At 44.2% G+C, this 16,237-nt stretch overlaps 1 protein-coding gene across 1 annotated transcript in view; it reads right to left on the bottom strand.

Annotated features, from left to right (window-relative positions):
- Positions 1–16,237, bottom strand: part of TBCD (tubulin folding cofactor D) — a 477,889-nt gene that overhangs the window by 328,811 nt on the left and 132,841 nt on the right. The window contains exons 12-14 of the mRNA XM_030208042.1: positions 4,536–4,596; positions 3,764–3,838; positions 991–1,085 (exon numbers count right to left, since the gene is read on the bottom strand). Coding sequence (XP_030063902.1) covers positions 991–1,085; positions 3,764–3,838; positions 4,536–4,596 — 231 coding nt within the window. The remainder of the gene's footprint in view (positions 1–990; positions 1,086–3,763; positions 3,839–4,535; positions 4,597–16,237) is intronic.

Below are 16,237 nucleotides of genomic sequence, written 5' to 3'. Positions count from 1 at the left end.
ACGAAACCTAAGGGGGTTTCCGGAGCACTTCCCGAACAAGGTAGAACTTTTCCGAAGAAAAAAACACGTCTATTTAAAACGGACGCGCGAGGTCGACTCTCCGGGGCTCGACACGACAAAAACACAGCCGTACCGAGTGCGGACGAAAGAAGACTGGCCGGCTCGAGCCGGTTTCGGGCGGGAAGACGGCCGCGCATGCGCGGTGCGCGCGGGCGCGCGAGGGCTAGCAAAGGACTTTGCTAGGAAGATTCCGATTGGAGGGGCTGCCGTGGACGTCACCCATCAGTGAGAACAAGCAGCCTGCTTGTCCTCGGAGAATAATTTTTAAACTAGATTATGGAGGAAAGCAGGCAAGAACTTAGGAGAGCATGGTTCAGACAGAGGCACCTTCATAATGGCATAATGAGGCATAATCAATGGAGGGTGGATACTAAGAAAAATTACAGTAGTAGCATTTAACTTTAAAATAGGAGACTATAAGAAAATGAGGAAATTAGAACAAAAACTAAAAAGCAGCCATTGCAAAGTTAGAAGTTTGCAAGCGGTGGGTTTAAAAATATTATCTATCTTCTTAGAAGCCCTAAAACAGTGGTTTATCAAGCTTTCTGTGCTGCAACTCCATTGTAACAGCCACAGAAAGCATGCAACCCTGGAGGCCTCCTACAGCATCACAGATGATGCTGCAATCATCCCCCACCTTCTGTAGAGCCTGAACAGGTTTAATTATAGTGTGGGCTCATCAGGGGGCACAGCCAATGAGATTTTTTTTTTTTTTTAGCCCACACAGTTCATGACCCTAAATGCAGACTTTGCAACCCTATTTGAAGAATGACCCACAGGTTAAGACGACCTGTCCTAAAGATATATTAATTCTGTTCAATCATAAATGCATTGATGCTTCTTCTATTATAGTAAGTATGTTATATTCTGGTAAATGTTCAAGAGGCTAGCCTTCTGTCTTCTATTGCATAGCAGATACTAGAAACTTACCATCAGGAAGTCGAGAAGGCAGCAGAAGTCCCCTCCTGCCCAGCTCAGCAAGAGCCAGACAACCACCATGCCATGCATTATCTGTTTCCTGAAAGCTGAGGGCAACATAGAGGAAAAAGTTCTGTTATATTTTTAGATGTTGTGGGGCTTCATCTTTCATAACAGAGTACAAGATTAATACATAAACTAGTTGATAGCTAATATAAAGTACATCATCATCTACGCGATGTTTCATAGAAAATAGTTATTTATTAATAACGGTAACAACATATAAGCTAGATTACGTCTCAGCAGGGTAATAGCACAGTTACTAGCACTGCAGCTATGCTCTCCTGAAGCCAGTGAAAAGGTCACTCCTTGCTGTGTCTGGAAAGCTGTCTGAGGATGAGGAACGTACCATTGAAAAGAACAAAAACATTGTGGTTGAGTCCTATGAGGCTAGTGAGAAGAGGTGGCATACCCACATCTCTGCGTGTAGCAGGAACCCCTCTGTGACTCACCAAAAAACCTCCCAGAAGAAGAGGTAGTTGCAGAAGGCGGTCAGAATAAGAGAGTGTTGATGGCATCTAGATATTTATTTTTTGATAAGGTCAGCAACCCCCTCCATCTGCTCTCCAAAAGGGGTTTGCACATTGTATTCACCAGTCTTCACTGAACCTACAAGTCTGAGACATGCGGCCACACTGTGGGCATAGATCCTGGAAGCCACAGCAAAAGTGTCGTAGGTACCCTTGGCAGCTCGACCAATCGGCAAAGCAACTCGACCTGCTCTGTTGGGAGAGAGAGTGTAACACATACCAGGTCCTGTAAGAATACGCTCAGGGTGACACATTTTCTACCCAAATGAATCGGGGTCTAGTGTCCCTGCCTGGGGTCGCCAAAGCATTATTCCTAGAACTCCTGGCTCTCTTAAGTGTGGATTCAACCACCATGGAGTGCTGAGGCAACTGGGGCCTATGAAAGCCAGAGGAGCTCTGAATCCAGTGCATGGAGGTGATCCCCATGGGGAGGGGCGGACTAACAATTCCTCACGAGAACATCAGTAAAGAGCAGTGGAACAGGACTGTCACAGTCCCTCTAGGAGGAGACGACCTCAAAGAGCTGAGCCCTGGGCTGATGCTCCACCTCCAGAGGAATTGGAATGGCGGCCACCAAGTCCTCGACAAAACAAGGGAAGGAAAGGTTTGCAGATGGAGATGTCCTCTATTCCTGTGCAGGGGAGGGGTCAGATAGTATTCCATAGGACTTCTCCTTTGAGAAGTACTGGAGATCATCATCTGACTCCCGGGTGCCCCTCATTGGTGTCAGCCAGGAACTCCACACGGGAGGGCTGACACCGACTCTGCCTCGATGGAGAAGAACCATGACTCCGAGAGAGGCATCGAGGAGTGGGCTTCAGCCTTGACTCCCACGTAATTCCCTGCATTGATCGACACAGGTGGCAGTAGATGCCAGAGCCACATGTGAACCGGTGTTGGAGGCCTCACCGCAGGCTGAAGTCCATGTGGGGATGAGACGAGAGGCATAGCAGACACAAGTACCCTCAGCACCAATGCACTTTGAATAAAGCACAGCCAAACGCTCAGGGAGCAAGGCCTGAATGTGCCCATATAGAGGTGACATCGGGAAAGGCTGAGACATCGGTGTAGAGGCAAGCTGTTGAAGCTGTGGAGCCTCACCGTAGGCTGAGAGTATGTGGAGCTGATTGGAAGAGCATGGTAGGTGCAAGCACCTTCGACGCCAATGCACTCAGAAGAAAGACAGGCAGCAGCTCAGAGACCCACACAGCAGCACCTGCTGGATGGAGGTCCTTCCTGCACTGACTCTCCTCGGGGACTACATGCCTCGGTGCCTTGGAGCTCCTAGCACCGTGCATCAAGGGAGATCAGTACCGACACTGCTTCCGATACCGGGTTTCCATGATCCTCGGTACCAAATACTAACGTCTCCCCAGGTCACTGCCAACATCAGCCGGTCCAGGGGACTTGCAGCCTGGCCGACAGCAATGCACCCGATAACGATGCATGCTCTGATGCTGACACACAGATATTGATGCCAAGGCTTTGGACTTGGCTCCAAAAAGAAGTCCCATTGAGCCATTCTGGCTAACTGGGTTCTGGCTTGGTTTGAAGACACAGAACACAGTTATAAGGGGTATGGTCAGACCCCAAACATGGAAAACTGTGAAAAAGAGTGGCTGTGCCAGAAACAGTCTGACTGCATTGGAAGCAGCACTGAAGACTTAATGGTACTCCAAAAAGGATAAAGCACTAGAGAAAAAAAATAAGGGAGAGACCCGACCGGGACTCAGCCCTAACTGCAGCCTACTGTGCACTGTAAATAAAAGAAAAAAGAAAAAAAATAGAAAATCAAACAGGAAGAAAGTGAACCTGAACGAGGCACAGAACTAAAAAAAAATGAAAAAGAAGGCACTAAAGAAGCTCTGTTGAACCGAACCAGTAGCTGTGAGAAGGAAAAATGTATCCTCATCTCACTGTGGGGGAAAAAAAAAAAAAAAAGAGACTATTGGTTCCACGCTCTAGCGGCAGGCGGGAAGGCACTCGCTCATGTGCAGTGGAGCATGACTCGTGCTCTAAAGAGTTCTGTAAAAGTTTGATACAAGCTTCAGACCGGGCAATGCGGACCACGTTACTCACATGTGAGAATATTAGTCTGCTTGTCCTCAGAGAATGGAACAATTCATCTGTGCCTATTTTGATCCCTAGCTAGGATAGCCTCCCTGGTAGCATTAAAAAAAACTGAATAGGCCTACCTAAAGCAGTCCAACACTGAACCAACGACATCATCAGCTAACTCTTTGGGAAGACGGCCAGTAATTCTGCCAATCCTGAAAAAAATGCATATTGTGAAATAAAATATAATATTAAAGATAGCTATATAAAAAGAAATAAAAATTACCAAAGACATTAGTGTGTATTTGAGAGAGTTCTAAGGCACAAAAATTGCTTAAAATGTTAATAACATTTGTGTGGTGCAGTGATACTTAAAACTGTACTTGACCATCGCCTCCCCCCACCCCCATAAAAGAAATCCAATCAGGCTTTCAAGCTTATCCCAAGGAATATACATGAGATATCTGTATACACAGGCCAAATGGAGCCTCAGGTGGTCATGGGGAAGGGGGTAAATCCTCTGTTGATTCTTACATGTTCCCCCTTCTAATAAGACAAATACACTGGTGCAATTATGCAGACAGTAGCCCTGTAAATTACAGCTTATATCATTATTTTACAAACTGTAAACACTATTTTTTTAAACTCCCAAACTGAAATAAACATTTGAACTAATATCACTGTAGAACTGAAGTTTACTAATCTGTACTTGCCATACCTGCTCTGGGACTAGATTCCCCAAAGACAATAATGGGAAACCAGCCACAGAGAAATACTGCTCAATAGGGCCCTTAGGGCTCAACAAATTTAAGGAGTGCAGTGTTTGCTTTATTAACTGAAAGGCCTTCCATTTCTATGCCAAAAAATGAACCTATTAACGATTGACTATAAACCACAGGCAGGTTAGCTTACCCTTTAGCTGCCGACCATCTGACAATAGTGTCTTTGTCCTTCAGCCCAACCAGCAACTGCTCTGTAAAACAAACATAAAATAGGAACACTTCATTTCACAAACTCTTCTTCCACACAACTGTGAATTGTGATAAGAAACAATTCTGGGGAATAAGTGAAGTGGCTTTATATTATTAGTGTTTACATGAAATACAATTCAGAAACTACTAAAGTTGCACAGAACAACTGTAGGGTGTCTATGTAGTAAACCACAACAAACATAGTGCTTACCGCCTCTTAGTAAAAGGATCCCTAACGCATGCTTACTGTGTGGGAAAATGCAATACCGCGGGGTGCACTCAGGCATCACGTGGTAGTTTTGGCATCTGGGCACGCTTCTCACGCACTAAAAAATACTTTTTATTTTTTCGCGCCGGGGGTATGTTTGGGAGGGCGGAGAGTAGGTGTGCCTAGCACTAATCGGTTAGCACAGTTACACTGCCGTGTGCCAATCCATTAGCGTATGGTTAGCGTGAGCCCTTCCCGCCTACAAAATAGATGTCGGTAAGGGCTCATCCGCTAATGGCTAAGTGCTAATTGGGAGAATAGCACATGGTCATTAATGGGGGAAATAGGAAATGTGGCCGTTTTACAGTCGCACTAAAAGTGGCCTCAGTGCACGGGGAAACACACATGCTAGTGACACCACAGACCACTTGTTACCATAGCTTAATACAAGAGCCCCTCAGAAGGTTATTGCCAGTAATTTTCCAAATTTACCTTGCTCTTTATTAATGAAATATATAAATGACAACATATAAATATGGAAACACAGTCATAAGTAAGCATCGAAAAATTATTCTTAAAGGAGGAAAACGGAGGAAGTGACGTCACGGAGCTGAATGGCCGCTTAAGCTACTAGCTCCCGAACCTTCCCACCTTTCTACAGCGAAAAGCGTTATATTTTCCTTCAAAACTACATCTGCAAGACTCCCGGAGATTTATCTGCATCTTGAGGGGCAAAATGAGTAAGAAAACACCAGCGGTCCTGCGGGACAGCGAACGGATGGCAGTCCGAAAGTCAGCGCGGGGCTCTTCGCGCCATGCTTCCCCGGCCGCACGGGAGTCTTCGGGGTCAGATTCGGGCTCCTCACAAATAGGACGAGGTGAGCGTGCAGCTAAATTTAAGAGCCCGCAGGACTTAACAAAGTGTTTGGAGGCAATAAGGGCAGAGATTCGCGACTCTAAGGACGAGATCCTGGAGCACGTGGACGCGCTCAGCGTTGACCTGAGAGAACTTGGAGGCAGAGTTGAAACGCTTGAAGAGCGAGTCGACGAGCAAGCGGAAAAGTACAAGGTTATGGAAGTGAACGTGGCTAAATTAGCTGCACAAGCTGAAGATTTGAAATACAAACTCGACGATATTGAAAATCGCGGACGTCGCCAGAATCTTCGATTTCGAGGAGTGCCGGAAAATGGCGACAAAGAGAACGTTCCAGCTATAGTGCGGACCTTATGTGAGCAACTCATGGGCGAGTCCTTTGATGCTGAAATACTGGGAATAGAACGTGCACACCGAGCTTTGGGTAAACCCAGAGATAATAAACCAAGAGATATTGTAGTACGTTTTTCCACCTATGCGGTTAAAGATCAGCTATGGCAGAGAGCTCGTCAAAACCCGGTTTTACAATATAATGACTCCCGAGTTTACATCTTCCAAGACCTCTCCTTGTTTACTTTAACTCAGAGGCGAGCAATGAAGCCAGTAATTGAGATTTTGATGAAAGAGAAAATTGCATACCGATGGACCTTTCCCTTTGCAATCTGTTTTACCCTTAAAGTGGAACAACTCCGTTGCCGCTCGGTGGAAGCTGCGTGGAAATATCTGCACGAGGCTGGTTTAGCTCTAAAAGAAACCTTGCCGGGTGGGATGGCACCCTCTACCAAGAAAAGGTTCCAAAAGTGGCAGAGAGTGGAGAATGCAGCGAGCAGCCAAACTTGAGACTGGTAGTTTGATATGGTTGGATAAAACTTGGATGGCTGTTAATATGCAAAGGGTGCTTGACTTGCTCAAATTTAAATGCTTTGTGAGTTGCGAAAGCAGAAGGATAATGTAAAGATTAAAATTAAAGGTGGGGGGGGGAGGGGGGGGTGGAGGGTTTGGGGGGGTATGCATTTGGTTCCGGGGTCATTGTTCCTCTGCTATCCCATTCAGTGGCTTAATGCGCTGTTTGGTGGGGGGTTGTCAGGGAGGAGGGGAATTGTGGGAGGGAGGGAGTGGGTAAGTAAAAGACAGATAGTTCGAGGGGAGAGGAGGGAGTTAAGGGAAATAGGGGAGCAGCAAAAAATTTATTTGTCCAGCGAGTGTTCCACAAAGAATGAGGTAGATGGTTGATTTTAAAATCCTCACATATAATATCAAAGGTTTAAATACCCCATTTAAAAGACATTCCTTATTTAAGGAACTGCAGTTAATGAGTCCTCAAGTGGTATTCTTACAAGAAACTCATTTACATAAAAAGCATGAACATTTGCTGACCTCTATGCAATACCCAAAAATCTTTTATGCTTCTGATGTGAAAGGTGTCAAGAAAAGGGGAGTGGCTATTATGTTCCACAAAAATGTACAGATGCAACTTCTGCACTCCAAGAGGGATGCAGAGGGTCGTTTTCTATTCTTGCATGTTAAGCTCGATACTAAGGAATATACGCTGGCGAGTGTCTATGCTCCCAATGAACGACAGGAGAGATTTTTCCTACACCTTCAGAAGGAGTTGCAGAACTTTGCTCGGGGTAAGGTAATAGTGGCGGGGGACTTTAATGCTACTATGCAGCCTAGGTTGGATAAGACCACTGCACCCTCCCCTAATGACTATAGAATTTCCAAAGCTCTGGGGAATTTTGTAACGACTATGGGACTTTACGATGTATGGAGACTTGACCACTCGGGGGGAAGAGACTATACATTTCATTCACATGTTCACTTCTCTCACTCCCGACTGGATTATATTTTTTTGGATAAGGGTTTCTCAGAAGAGGGGGGGGGATCATACATAGGACACACGACAATTTCAGACCACGCCCCTGTGTGGACAATAATCTCCTCATTGAAGGAAGAGATGCGTGATAGAAGGTGGACTTTTAACAACTGTTTACTACAGGACCCAGAAATTGTAACTAACTTTCGTTCTGTGTTGAAGGAGTACTTTGCTATCAACCTGGATTCAGGGCCAACACTGGGTGTAGTGTGGGATGCATTTAAGGCTGTATCTAGAGGTTATTTCATAAAATGTGCAAGCCAAAGATCTAGAACCCATAAAGTAAGATTAGCTCAGTGCATGGAGCGGTTAGGCGCCCTGGAAGACAGGTATAGAGCCCATGGCTCAGTGGCTGACTTCCGCAAACTGCAAGCAATAAGATTGGAGCTCGCAGCTTTACATGATGAGACTTTGCAGTTTGTAAATGCACGCCTGCGACAGGTTCATTATGAATTTACAAATAAACCAGGCAGGTTGCTGGCCACTAAATTAAGGAAAATGAGGGCAGATAGACACATCCTGAGAATGAAAGATGCTAGGGGTTCCATGCTGCACACATCAGATAAGATTAGAGAGAGGTTTGCCCACTTCTATGAGAACCTTTATAAGGAGGATGCTGCTGTACAGACTGAAGCCATTGACCAATATTTGGCAGACCTGGGTATGTCGGCGCTAACTGACTCTCAGAAAAAAGTGTTGGAAGCCCCGGTGACAGTGAAGGAAGTAATTCGAGTTATTAAAGCACTCCCAACGGGGAAAGTACCGGGATTAGACGGATTTACTAATGAGTTTTTTAAGCTTTTCGGGGGAGAATTGGCACCCTATTTGACGTTGGTTGTTAATTCGGTACGTGAGGGTGCGCCTTTCCCGCCATCGATGATGGAAGCATGGGTGGCGGTGATACCAAAGCCAGAGAAAGATAATACGGAATGCGCCTCTTACCGTCCCATCTCGATTCTCAATACTGACGTAAAAATATTGGCCAAGACCCTGGCAAATCGATTGGGTGATATGCTGCCTAGCCTGGTGCACCCCGACCAAGTTGGTTTTGTAGCAAACAGACAGGCCCTGGACAACATCCGTAGAACACTGGATCTGCTCTTTGTGGCTCGGTCGAGGGCCTTGCCAGTGGTTTTACTGGGATTGGATGCGGAGAAGGCCTTCGATCGAGTCCACTGGGGGTATCTGGACAAGGTTTTGAATAGAGTGGGAATTGGTCCTTATTTTAGAACATGGATTCAGGCACTGTACACCTCACCTCGGGCCTGTGTAAGAGTGAATGGTGGTAACTCGCAAATGTTTGAACTGGGCCGTGGCACTCGTCAGGGATGTCCTCTGTCGCCTCTGTTGTTCGCTTTGGCGATGGAGCCCCTGGCGGCTGCCATTCGGGAGAATGTAGATATAACTGGAGTGCGGGTGAGGGATAAGGAATATAAAATTGCTCTATTTGCGGATGATGTGCTTCTGTCCTTGACAAATCCAGTGGTTTCCCTTCCAAACTTAATGAAAGAGATAGGAACCTACTCTAGGGTATCTGGCTATAAACTCAATGCGGGGAAGTCTGTGGGATTAGCAGTGGGGATATCGCAGGAACGTATGGAGGCGTTGAAGGCCTCCTTTGCATTTAAGTGGACTGACCGAGACATTAGATACTTGGGGGTACAGATCCCTGGGAACCTAGCGGACCTGTTTGCGGTTAATTACCCAGCTCTTCAGAAAGAGGTCCTGAGGGATTTAGACAGATGGGATTCGTTGGAATTGTCCTGGTTGGGACGCATAGCTGCACTTAAAATGAATATATTACCCCGTCTGCTATACTTATTCCAGGTGACAGGATGCTGGGCTAGATGGACCTTTGGTCTTTCCCAGTATGGCACTACTTATGTACTTATGTACTTATGTGCTGCCGCTGCGGGTCCCCAGGGCATTCATATCTAAGCTTCAGGATGGCCTGATTCGTTTTGTTTGGCACCAGAAACGACCACGCTTGCCAAGAGCTTTTTTGTATAGAAGTAAGCGAGAGGGAGGTCTTGGAGTGCCTAACCTGTACTGGTATTATTGTGCAGCGCAGGCTAGATCGGCTGTGGAATGGTTCCGAAGGGCAGATCATAAGTTATGGGTCCATCTTGAACAAGACTTGATTGGCTCTCGTAGACTGGGGCACCTGATGTGGCTACCGGCTAAATATAGGGGACAGGTTGAACGATTTCCGCCGATGATACAGGCTACATTCTATTATTGGGACCGAATGTTCCAAGAGCGCCGACCTCTTGTGTCGGGGTTGGCCCCGATTGTTGACAATCCTATGTTTGGCCCGGGAATGGGAAATACGGTTTTTCGTAAATGGGCTACCTCGGGTGTGGAAATGTTCGGTCAACTATATGTAGGTGAAAAGTTGGTGCCCTTTGAGACATTGGTGGCGGACTATAGGCTTCACACTTGTGAACGTTATGCCTATGGGCAATTGATACATTTTCTGAAAGAACCCGCATATGTGGAGTGCCGAAAGAGAGAGGTCCATCCCTTAGAAGAAGTGTGTGTGGACTCTCGCAGTACACGTGGATTGATAACTTATCTTTATGGCTATTTGGGGATACAATTAAAACCTTCCCACTTGCATCGTAGAAGATGGGAGCAGGAGCTGAACTTCACTTTACCTGAAACGGACTGGTTGCAATTGGAGAAGGGTATCTTGAAATCCACTATAGCAGTGGCTGTCAAGGAAAACTCGCTTAAGGTATTCTATAGGTGGTATCTTACCCCGCAACGATTGCACCAAATGTTCCCTAATGTAACAGCGAGTTGTTGGAGAAATTGTGGAGGAGAGGGGACAATGGGTCATATTTGGTGGTCCTGTCCTAAAGCTGTAGCATACTGGAGGGGAGTCCGCTCTCGCCTTCAGGCCTGGGTGGGCAGAGCTGTGCAGTGGCATCCCTTAATCTTCTTATTGGGCCAGAGACCTACGGGCTTAACGAGTAGCCAATGGTATATGGTGAGAGGGGCCTTACAGGCAGCTCGTATAAACCTGGCCAGAGGTTGGAAATCTCCGCTAGTACCCTCATTGGTGGGTTGGATTACAAAGGTGCATTATATATGTGAGATGGAGCGACTGACAGCAGTTAAAAAGAAAACCCTGCCTAAGTGGGACAAAGTATGGAGATCTTTTTTGAATGCTTGTTCTGGATAATTACTTAATTGAAATGCAAGGGGGGGAGGGGGGGAGGGAGGGAGAGGAGGGAGGGGAGAGGGGGAGACTAAAGATTCCATAAGGTACCAGAAAGGGGTTAAATAACTTTTCAAAAAACTGTTAAATTCTGAAGTATAATTGGATGATGGAATAGTGCTGTTCTTCTTGTTACTATCTGGTATTTTGTTACACTTACTGCAGACTTGTTATGGTGTGAAATGTTATGCACTGTTCTTGGTTTGCTTTGTCTAAATGACATCTAATAAAGACTTCTATAAATTTAAAAAAAAAAAAGGAGGAAAATGCCTCAAGAAGCACCTCTAACTTATAACAACAAGCAGAGGGCTAGGGCTTCTTTATCATGGGATAAAAACCTCCTTCTTCGTTTCTCTTCTTAGCACATAGAGAAGCATAACCTTAATGCACTAGATAATTACTTAACTTAGGCAGGTAAGCTAGCCTTCTTCAGCTGAGACCGTGGTCAACAGGCCCTGTTTCGCTTCTGCTGCTTCAGAACCACAGGTCTTCAATAAGTCCGTTCATTCTGCCGACGGTTGCATGAAGGCTTTTTCCTCCTTTAAGAATAATTTTTCGATGCTTACTTATGACTGTGTTTCCATATTTATATGTTGACTTTGATAAGAAGGAACCAGTTTCCCTATTATATCTTTAGTTTATATATAAATGACAGCCATGATAACAGTACCACAAAGCTCCATAGGGGCAAAGCAACCGCTAATGTTGGTCATAGGCAGACGAAGGTTTTGAGCCGAAAAATGGCACGTGTAGAGTCTCTGTAGAAGTATTTTTTTGGCCAATAAACTCTTGGACACTCTTACTCCTTGTTTGCCTTGGTCATTTGGAATTCTCCTCACCTCCACCCTCGTTGGTGTTGCTTGACTGTGGATGTTACGAGGACCCCCCTCTTTCTATGTGTAATTTTAGCCATACTGGAACCAATATAAAACTGTGGATTACAGCTGCATGCTGAGCTTCAGTTTCCTAAATCAGGGGCTAAAATAAATGTATTCCTAATGCAATAATCTAATGGCATATACATTTCTGCAGCATTAAAATGAAAAATGTACAGCAATGGGGGGGGGGGGGGGACCATGATTTTGAAAAATTTTCAAGTATGCATGTACTTTCCCTTTGAGAATTAATATCTAGCCCGCAGGTAAAAAGTATAACATTTCTGCCACCTTCAGCATCACTACAATGCAACTAACAAAACACAAAGTAGTCTGAATTTGATACAAAGATGCTAACTTTTAAGCAAATCAATGTCACTACTTGTTTGAAATTTTTAAAAGACTACCGGAAACTATTGTAACAAGAATCAATCCTCATGATATCAGATGTAAGGGACCTACATCTAAGTATGTTTACGACTAACTACAGAAATAGTTTTCTGTGACAGATTTCTTTCAAGATTCTGGAGCAAATGTATATAAATTCTTCAGCAATTATATGGCTCATTTTCCTAAAGCTGTATTTACTTCCATACTAATTGGCTCTTTTATTAAGCCATGGAAGGGCTATCGCGCAGGTAGCGCCTGCCAAATTGGTCCTACCACCAGGGTACTGCAGGAGCCCGATGGTAGTTCTGAAGTTGGTGCATGAACTTTCCAGCGGCAGAAAATAATTTTCTACTGCAGGGGCATTCACAGCGGTAATCGGCAGCACGACATTATCATGTGCTACCCCATTACTGCACAAGTAGTGCGTGAGCCCTTACCACCTACTAAATAAGTGACGGTAAAGGCTCAGGCAGTAAATAACTGTGCGCTAATTTTAATGTTAGCGCACAGCCATTTACTGCCCAATTTTTAAAAAGACCTTCTTCCTGCCATGGTAAAAGATAGCACAGTGCACGCCAATTTCACACACCAAAATTAGAAACAGGCCACTTTTTACCATGGTTTAATAAAAGGGCCCATAAATTATGTAATTTTTATTTTAATATAAAAAAAGTATTTCCTGGCACGTATTATATGGCCAAATTATTTGGTCTTATTTTATATGGGAAAGGGATCTTAATGATTAGTCCTGGAAAGTGAGGAGGGAACGACAAATGGGAGGAAGAAAAGGAAAGAAATGAACAGGAGACAGGATCTCAAGTAGAACTGGTATAGTGACAAGGATGGAATGACGGACTGGAGAGCTTACAGGCACAGAGGAAGGACGGATAGGGAGAACTGTGTAGAAGAGGAATGAGAAAAGGGAAAAAGAAAAAGGGAGAAGGAATCAAGGATCAGGACAAGGAGGAATGATTCACTTCACTCAAACCCAAAAGCACCTCCAATTGCTTCTCTCCCTGCCTGCCACCTCCAAACCTCCACTTTCACACCACCTCCGATTGCCTCTCACCTCACTCTCTACCTTGAATCCCCCCTACTCACTCAACCCACCCTCCCTCACATCTTTGGATACCTCCAACTTCTCCCCACACTCCCCTTAATCTCCTCAATCACTTTCCTCTATCCATCCAGACAACCAAGAGCTCCTATGATCCCCACGCTCTCCCTTCAGGCATTTCCACGCCCCCCCCCCCCCCCATCCTTGATATTCCCTGTGTCACTTCCTCCAATCACACTACCACATCCTGTAATCTCCTTGCACTTGTATGCTATGTGATTTATGAACAATGTTTATGAGAACTTAAGAATAACCATACTAGGTCAGACCAATGGTCCATCTAGTCCAGTATCCTACTTCAAACCAGTGACCAATCCAGGTCACAAGTACCTGGCAGAAACCCAACTAGTAGCAACGTTCCATGCTACCAATCACGGGGAAAGCAATGGTTTCCCCTATGTCCATCTCAATAACAGACTATGCACTTTTCCTCCAGGAACTTGTCTAAACCTTTTTGAAACCCAGATAAGATACTCGGTGTAACTACATCTTCTAGCAGCGAGCTCCAGAGCTTAACTATCCTTTGAGTGAAAACATATTTCCTTCCATTTGTTCTAAAAGTATTTTCATGTAATCTCATCGAGTGTCCTCTAGTCTCTGTACTTTTTGAAAGAGTGAAAAATTGATTCACTTCTACCCGTTCTACACCACTCAGGTTTTTACAGACCTCAATCATATCCCCACCTCGGCCATCTCTTTTCCAGGATAAACAGCTCTAACCTCTTTAGCCTTTCCTCGTATTATAGCAGTTCCATCCCCTTTATCATTTTGGTCGCTCTTCTTTGAACCTTTTCTAATTCCACTATATCTTTTTTGAGATACAGCAACTAGAACTGAATGCAGTACTCAAGGTAAGGTTGCACCATGGCGCGATACAGAGGCATTATAATACTCTTGGTCTTATTTTACATCGTTTTTCTAATAATTCCGACCATCCTGTTTGCTTTTTGGCCGCAGCACACTGGCCAAAGATTTCAGCAAATTGTCTACAATGACAAACCTAGATCTTTTTCTTAAGTGCTGACTCCTAAGGTGAACCCAGCATCAGGTAACTATGATTTGGATCGTTCTTCCCAATATGCATCACTTCGCATTTGTCCACATTTTTCACACCCCACATGTGTTTTGACAACTTTGAATAGTTTTGTATCATCTCCAAATTTAATCACCTCACTTGTCATTCCATTTTCCAAATCATTTAGAAATATGTTAAATAGCACCAATCCCAGTACAGATCCCTGAGACACTTCACTATTCACCCTCCTCCATGGAGAAAAATGGCCATGTAAACCTACCGTTTTCTGTCCAATAACCAATTACTAATCCACAGAAGAACATTGCCTCCTATCCCATAACTTTTTAATTTTCTCAGGAGTCTCTCATGAGGAACTTTGTCAAAATCTTTCTGAAAATCCAGATACACTACATCAACTGACTCAACTTTATCCACATGTTTATTTACGCCTTCAAAGAAATGAAGCAAATTGGTGAGGCAAGAATTCCCTTGGCTGAAACCATTTATTTATTTATTTATTTATTGCATTTGTATCCCACATTTTCCCCACCTTTTTGCGGGTTCAGTTTGGCTTACAATATGAGTTAAATGTTGGAAATACAATTTGTTACAGATTGGTTATGGATTACATTTTGCCGAATTATGCGAAACAATAGAAGTGTCGTTAAGGAATGTAACACTGGAGCATAAACATTGAAACATTGGAAGGAAACCATGCCGACTCTGTCCCATTAAACCAGGTTTGTCTATATGTTCCATAATTTTATTCTTTATAATAGTTTCCACTATTTTCCCCATCACTGAAGTCAGGCTTACCGGTCTGTAATTTCCCAGATCACCCCTGGAACCCTTTTTAAAAATTGGCGTTACATTAGCCACCCTCCAATCTTCAGGTACAGTGGATGATTTTACCAACAGGTTACAAAGCACTAACAACAGATCAGCAATTTCATGTTTGAATTCTTTCAGTACCCTGGGGTGTATGCCATCCAGTACAGGTTATTTATCACTCTTTAACTTGTCAGTTTAGCTCAGTATTTATTTATTTTATTTTTGTTACATTTGTACCCTGCGCTTTCCCACTCATGGCAGGCTCAATGCGGCTTACATGGGGCAATGGAGGGTTAAGTGACTTGCCCAGAGTCACAAGGAGCTGCCTGTGCCTGAAGTGGGAATCGAACTCAGTTCCTCAGGACCAAAGTCCACCACCCTAACCACTAAGCCACGCCTCCACATAAGAATTGCCATACTGGGAAAGACCAAAGGTCCATCGAGCCCAGCATCCTGTTTCCAACAGTGGCCAATCCAGGTCACAGATACCTGGCAAGATCCCAAAAATGTACAAAACATTTTATACTGCTTATTCCAGAAATAGTGGATTTTCCCCAAGTCCATTTAATAACAGTCTATGGACTTTTCCTTTAGGAAGCCGTCCAAACCTTTTTTAAACTCCGCTAAGCTAACCGCCTTTACCACATTCTCTGGCAACGAATTCCAGAGTTTAATTACACATTGAGTGAAGAAAGTTTTTCTCTGATTCATTTTAAATTTACTACATTGTAGCTTCATTGCATGCATCATCACCCTTGAAAACCATTTCTGGTACAGGTAATATCTCTTACATCTTCTTCCTTAAAGGCCAAAGCAAGGAATTCAATCTCTCCACTATGGCTTTGTCCTCCCTGAATGTCCCTTTTGCTCTTTCATGATCTAACAGTCCCACGGATTCCCTCACAGGCTTTCTGCTTCTGATACACCTGAAAAAGTTATTACTGTGAGTTTTTTCCTCTGCGGCAAGTTTCTCTTCATATTCTCTTTTATCCTTCTTTATCAGTGCTTTGCATCTACCTTGACACTACTTATGTTGCTTCTTATTTTCTTCATTCAGATCCTCTTTTCATTCTTTGAAGGATTTTCCTTTGGCTCTAATAGCCTCTTTCACGTCAACGTTCACATTGGCTATAATTTGCTCCTCTTTCCACCTTTGTTAATACGTGGAATACATCTGGTCTGGGCTTCCAAGAAGGTATTTTTAAACAACAATCATACCTAACTTAAAGTCCTA

Source organism: Microcaecilia unicolor, chromosome 6 (assembly GCF_901765095.1).
Source record: "Microcaecilia unicolor chromosome 6, aMicUni1.1, whole genome shotgun sequence".
Taxonomy (NCBI): Eukaryota; Metazoa; Chordata; class Amphibia; order Gymnophiona; family Siphonopidae; genus Microcaecilia; species Microcaecilia unicolor.
The sequence above is the reverse complement of the archived record's forward strand: the minus strand, read 5'-3'. Positions and strand labels throughout refer to the sequence as shown.